General features: G+C 67.5%; 2 protein-coding genes across 2 annotated transcripts; one reads left to right on the forward strand and one right to left on the reverse strand.

The window, feature by feature from the left end:
- The first annotated feature begins 121 nt into the window (after positions 1-121).
- AMSG_03050 (uncharacterized protein) lies at positions 122-2,924 on the forward strand. Its single transcript, XM_013904933.1, has one exon. It carries the CDS (start codon positions 202-204, stop codon positions 2,899-2,901), a length of 2,700 nt encoding a protein of 899 aa, XP_013760387.1. The 5' UTR covers positions 122-201; the 3' UTR covers positions 2,902-2,924.
- Positions 2,925-3,002: 78 nt separating this feature from the next.
- AMSG_03051 (uncharacterized protein) lies at positions 3,003-5,942 on the reverse strand (the record flags this gene model as incomplete). The annotated part of the gene is made up of 1 exon (XM_013904934.1): positions 3,003-5,942. The coding sequence occupies one exon, from the start codon at positions 5,940-5,942 to the stop codon at positions 3,003-3,005; it is 2,940 nt and encodes a 979-aa protein (XP_013760388.1).
- Between the last annotated feature and the right edge of the window lie 642 nt (positions 5,943-6,584).

Consider the following 6,584-nt stretch of genomic DNA (forward strand, 5'->3'; position numbering starts at 1 on the left):
AGGTAAAATTTTGGCCAACTCCGCCCGCACCCCCCCCCCTCCCTTTCCTCTTCCCTTGCCGCGCCACCGCTCGCACCGCATTGACTCGTACTCTCGCTCTCGCTCGCCACGACTCCACCCCCCCCACGCACACACACACACCTCCTCTACACCAGCACCACCACCACACACACACACACACACATACATACATACATACATATGGCCTCCTCGTCCTCACCCTCCACGGACATCCTCGGGCCGCTACAACGCCACCTCAACGCGCTCGCCGGCGACAACAAGAGCGCGACCAAGCGCGCGCTGGCGGCACTGTCCAAGGCTCTGCTCCCGCCGCCGGCGTCGGTCTCGTGGGATGAGTACGCTGTCGCCATTTGCACCACCGTCGCGCCAGCCGTTCTCCGTGTGACGGACGCGGGCTCAGAGCGCAACCGCGAGAACGCGCTGGATCTGGTCGCCGCTCTTGTCGCTCCTATCCCGCCGGCGCCCGCCGAGTCGGCAGCCGCAGCACCGGCCCTGGCCAGCGACTCGCCGCAGGCGGCGATGCTCGAGACACTAGCTGCGTTGGCGCTTCCGATTCTTGTCCGCCGCTACGTCACCCCGCACAAGACGGCGCGCGACGCCGGACGCGCGTACGAGCCCGGAGAGCCGTCGGAAGAGATCCGGGCAACAGTCGGCAGCCTAGTGGTCTCCCTCGTTCCACGGCTCGCCACTGTCGGTAAGCTCGCCATGTTTGTCGACGATGTGCTGGACGTAGTCCTCGCACTTCTGGCTGACCCGTTCCATGATGTTCTCCTCCACGGCGCCAAGGCGGTTGTCGCCCTCTGCGCCCACGCGCGCTCGGCCCTCAAGATGCGCATCTCCCAGTCGGTGGTCAACGCCGCCCTCGGCCTCTTTGCTCATCGCCACTCCAAGGTTCGGGTGGCGGGCGTGGAAGCGCTCGAGGCACTGCTGCTCTGCAAGGACGCGTCGATCTCGACCGACCTGATGAAAGACCTCAGCCCGTCGCTGGCGACGCTTGTTCTCGACCGGGCGCCCAAAGTCCGATGTGCTGCGCTCCGCATGCTCGCGTCGTGGCTCTCGCTCCTCACCGACCGCCACGTCTACACCCGCTACCTCATTCCGCACATGCTTGTTGGTCTCGTCGACGACCTCCCAGACGTCAACGGCCTCGCACGCGATCTCATCGAGTCCGTCGCGACGCACGCTGCAGCGCCCGAGGCTGAGGAGCTTGCCGAAATCACGGCGTACGGCGACGATCCGGTTGTTGACCCGCGCCTCACGCCCGAGGCCTTTGCCGGCGTCCGTCCCTCGCTTGCCGCCCGCCGCCTCGTCGGCCGCAAGATGCACGACATGCTCCCGCAGGTCCTCGCGGACATGGCCGACTGGACCGTCAAGAAGCGGTTTGTTGCCGTACGGCTCATCGGCATCCTCATGGTCTATGGCGAGCGGGGCATGGCCTCGTTTGTCCCGGATATTGTCTCGGCCTTTCTCGCTGTCGCCCTCGACGAGGACCCTGCCGTCCTGGCTGCGCTCCACGACTCGGCCGCGCTCCTCGGCGCGCTCGTCGATCCTGCGCCCGTCCTCAACCCGCTCCTTGACATTATCGTCGATGCGCCTGGCACTCGCTCGGCCATTGCCCGGGCCGCCGCTCTCACCGTCCTCGCCTCGGCACTCTCGGGCATGCCGCAGGAGTCGCTCGCCGCCGCACTTGCGCCCGATGGCTCTCCGCTCTCCGCGGCGCTCCTCGCCACTCTCGCCAATGGGCCAGGCTTTGACATCCAGTCGCCTGAACTCCATGTCGGCCTCACCCGGGTGGCCACCGTCCTCATCGAGCACACGCTTGATGACGCCGCCATTGCCTCGTCCACCTTTCTCCTCCTCAAGCTCCTCCTTGCCCAACTCGCCTGGGCCGCCGAGCCCGAGCTCAAAGCGGCAACTCTTGCGGCTCTCGATGCGCTCGTTTCCCGGCTCGGTGCTCCCTCGCTCGACGTTCTCGTCTCGGCACATGCGCAAGGCCTCCTCGCCATACTCCTCGACTCTGTCTCGCAGTGGTCGCTCGTCTCACCGCGCTATGTGCTCTACACCCACATTCTCGCCCGACTTGTCCCCGCCTCGCTCGAGCTCGCGCTAACGGCTGCCCCTGGTGGCGAAGACGAAGCCGCAGCACCCCCGCTGCGGCTGCTTGTGGAGTCTGCAGTGGCGACCGCGGATCCCGCAGTAGCGACTGGCATCATCGCGACGCTGGCGGCCGCGCTCGACGCCGCAGCAAGCTCGGATGTCGCGCCGACGGCTGCCGCCGCCCCGGCCTGGCTCGACTTTCTTGTCAACCTCGTTGCGCCGCTGCTTGTGTGGCGGGCCGGCCTTCCGGCTGCCGAGCTGCGCGCCGCAGCGCTGGCTGTTGTCGACGCCGTTCTCCGCTGGCGGGCGCTCGGAGTCACCGACGCCATCGCGCTTCTCGCCGCCCTCGGTGCACCGTTCCCCAACCTCGTTGACGACCGTTTGTCTTCCACGCGCAAGACTGCTGTCGCCGTTGCGTCTCTGCTCTTTGAACTCCTCGCTCCGGTCGACGCCGCCGTTGTCGATGACGTCCGTGCGCTAGCCGACGCGGTCGTGACACGGCTCAACGACGCCGACGACAGTATCCGTGCTTCGACTGCGCCTGCGCTGGTGGCTCTCGCCGCCTCGGGTGCTGACCTTGGCACCGAGTACTGGACGACTTTGGCGCGCTCGCTCTTTATCCACCTTGATGACCCGTCGCTCACCATCCGCGACGCCATGGTTGCGCCGTTGACGGCCGTCGCTGGTCTGCTCCCGCCAGAGACATGGCGCGAGGTCATTGCCGCCGCGCAAGCGTCGGCGACCAAGGCGGCCACCCAGCTCGCGATCCTCGATGCGCTTTGAGAGTAAACGCGTAGAGACAATGATTTTACAGGCCGTCCTCGAGCGTCGCATCGGTCGCCCCCGCTTGTGACTCGTGAGCGTCAGCTGGTGCAGGCGAAGCCTCACAGGTCCCACTCGAGCGTCGCATCGGCATCGAGGAGTGTGTGAAAGTAGCTTGCGACGTCATCGGGCTCGACAACCACCCGCCAGGCCGCACCAGGCGTCGGATGCGGCACGCCTGAGCTCCATGCCGAGATGGCGTCGACGCCCTCGATGCAGAGCGCCCATGGCGAGCCGGCCTGCACTTTGGCCAATGAAACGAGCATCATGTCGGTATCAGTCAGCGCCCGGAGCGCAGCCACAAGCTCGGCGACCGAATGCGGGCCGTCATCGATGACCAATGCCAGCACGTCGGCGACCGGGCCGGGCACAACAGAGCTCGCACCCATGGCATCGTCCGGTGCACGACTCGCGTCGCCAAACGCCACTGCCGCGGACCACTCGCGGACAAGCGCTGTGACAGCAATACTCCCAGACCGGCCCATCGGACCGAGACGGAGCCAAACTCCGTCGTCGCCAACTGTGCACTGCTCGACGCAGACTTCGGCGTCTAGATCAAGGATCTGCCCTAGAACCTTGGCGAGGACTGACGCCGAGAGCTGGCCGAGCGTGTTGACGGCCGAGACTATCAACCACGATGGCGGACACGATGTGCTGCTGCAGCCCGGCGGTGCGGCGTGCGCCGCAACGAGCGGTGGTGCCGCGGCGCTCAGCAGTGACGCCAAGTCGAGCCCAAGCTCGTTATCCCAAAACAGGCTGCATATGATCTTGAAAGCAGCAGCCGGCGTCGGCGACAGTAGCGGGCGGACATCCCCGGTCTCCCCTTCGGCAGTGAGCAGGGCGTCGACAAGTTCAAAGCCGTTGATGACCGAGACAACGGCGGCGGCAGCCGGTCCGGCCTGTAGCGCCTCGACTGACGGCGCCCACGCCGGGTCGCCAACCTCGAACGGCGTCAGCGCCTTGGCTTGATATGCAGTGAGACGTGCCACAGTCTTGAAGCCGTGGACGGTGGCCAGCGGGAGCCGGGCGGTAAGCCTTCCGAGTAGTGCCAGGGCGTGGGATCGCGCCGACTGAGCTTGCCACGCGGCCGGCGGAAAGACAAGCGTCAGCGTCTGCGGCGCATGCGGTGCCGGGCGCGGCACTACGTGGCTGAGGTGAGAGGTGAGTCGCCGCTCGACGTGCGCCCGTGACGGCGCGCGGCCAGGGCTGGGCACCGCGTCGCCGGCGAGCGCAACAATAGCCATGGTCCCTCGGCCAGACTTGTTCCGCGCGCCCAGCTCGGCGTCGAGAGCGTCCACTACTCCCGCCAGTGCCCGCGATGCATCGGGCCGTTCAAGCACGACGCGCATGGAAGCGGCGCCAGCGGCGCCCGGCAGCGACTCGATCCCAAGCACGTCAAAGCCGCGACGCGCGAGGGTGTCGAGCACCGCCAGCGTGCGGAACGAGGAGCAGCTGACAATGTCGAGCGCAACGCGCGCACGCGTGCCCCAGAGCAGAGCCGGGAGCCGCGGTGCGAGGACCTGTTGCTTGACAGCAGCCGAGCGGGCGTTCGGCAGAGCACCGCCGAACCAGGCTTCGACGGCGTCAGCGCCGCCAAGCACTTGGCCGGCGTCCAGGGTGCCGGTGTAGCCGTCGACAGCTGTGCGTGAGCCGCCGATTGCCGCCACAATGCTCAGCACCGCCGGTCCCGACTGCGACTCCTCCAGCATCGCCGACCGGAGGCCGACGAGATCGAGACCAAACGACTCGGCTCGTGCGAGCAGGCTCGTTACGCTCGTCGGTGTCGACGGGATTGCCACGGCAGCGGCGGCAGCATGTGGAAAGCCACGCCCGCTGCCGTTGGCTCTTGCAGGCCAGGCATGGCCGGTAAACGAGAGTGGCCGCCGGAGTAGATGCGCGAGGCAGAGCGTGTGGGCGCGGGCCGAGACTGCTGACGGGACCGAGATGGCGTTAGCAGCCTGGACTGCTGCCAACGTGGTTTGCAGTCGAGGAATGGCCTTGGACCGTGCTGTGCTGCTGCCTGGCGCCAAGTCGGCGAGCAGAATGAGAAGCTCGGGCGTGGCCGACGGCGCAAGATGCGGGGTCATTGCCGCGCGCGAGGTGAGCACCATGCCAGCCAAAACAAGGTCACACTCGACGAGCGCCGTTTCGAGCACAGCGCCGAGAACCGGCCCGAGTTGGGCACGCGGCACAAGCGCCATGTCGATCCGAACCACCGCCGATGGGCTACGGAGGCTAGCCACCAGCGGCGGCTGGTCGGCAGCCGCGAGAACAATCATGGGGTCGCGCGCAATGGAAGGGAGGCTGTCAATGACGCTGGGGAGGTCCGGCACGCCCTCACGTGAGGCGAGGAGTGCAATAGCCGTGGTGCGGACACCGGCGGCGCGGGTACGGGCCGCCTCGGCCTCACGGGCTTCCGACGCTGCGAAAACACCCACGTCGACACCAGAGTCAGCAGATGGTACGGATGCTGTGAGCGGCGACGGCTTGGCGTGGTCGAGGGCGGTGGCGGAGTGAGCAGCCACCCGGGCGTCGTACTCACGATCGAGCGCGTCGTCGTCGCTGCCGTCCTCATCGCGTATGGCGGCCACGTCGCTGCCTGTGGATACCCTTGTAGCTTCTGGTGGCGCGGCGGTCGCTGGCTTGGCTTTGCGGAACTTGAGCGATATGCGAACGGGCTTGGCCTCGGCAGCGGCGGTGGCAGCGGCGGCCTTGCGACGCATCTCGCGGCGGCGCAGGAGCCACTCGTCGCGAGAGAGAGGGGTATCGTCGCCACCAGAGCACGATTCTGAGTCGGACTCTGAATCAGAGTCCGAGGTGATGTGCGCGAGTGCGGGTGGTCCGGCGCGGCGTGCGACGGAGTCGCGGCTTGTCGACTTGGCCGCGGCTGACTGGCGGAGGTCGAGGAAGACAGTGGGCGGCTCGGCTGCCTTGCGTGCCGATGGTAGCGACGAGGCGGTGAGCGAGCGTGTGCCATTGTGGCGGACGGTGACTGCACGCATGTTGGACTTGGGTGCTCGGCTGAAGGAGACTCGCGAAGCAACGCTGGTGACAGAGCCCGCGGTTGGTGACCTTGCCGCAGCACCGGTGCGGTCCGGACCGCGCGACGAGTACGTGCTCGTGGCAGGCCGCGACCGCGAGAGCGTGCGAACCGTTGGCGAGTTAGGTCCGACACCGGTCGAGACCTTGGCGGGTGGTTGGGACGTGGCAGAGTCGGCAAGCGTAGCGGAAGCACTGTTGCCCCCGACGTCGCTGTCGCCGTCGCCGTCGTCGCTGCTTGAGCCGTTGCTGCTCGAGGAGTCAAAGGTAAGAAACGAGGAAAAGGCTGGCTCGGGGCGTGGCAGCGCGTCGTCGGGTGGGCCGTCGGCCTCGAGCTGCTCCAACAGCTGGTCAAGATCGATACCGCCGAGGAAAGAGTCGAGCGGGCGGAGGCGTACGCCGCCAACCTTAGGCGGGAGCGGCGCATGGGAGGGGCCTCCAGCTGAGGCCTGGGCGTCGCTACGGCCAGAGGCTATCGACGCAGGCGCAGGCGCGGGCGCGGGCGGCGAATCGTCAAACGGCTTCTGTAGCAGGTGGGCCAGCGGGGAGAGGCTGTCGGCGGCGGGGCGGCGCGGCGCGGTCGAGGCGGCCGCGAGAGGTCTCAA

This window comes from Thecamonas trahens, assembly GCF_000142905.1.
Source record: "Thecamonas trahens ATCC 50062 unplaced genomic scaffold supercont1.11, whole genome shotgun sequence".
NCBI classification, from domain to species: domain Eukaryota; order Apusomonadida; family Apusomonadidae; genus Thecamonas; species Thecamonas trahens.

What these genes read in the sequence shown, in the direction of transcription:
- AMSG_03050 (XM_013904933.1), top strand. Translation starts at nt 202, where the DNA reads ATGGCCTCCTCGTCCTCACCCTCCACGGACATCCTCGGGCCGCTACAA.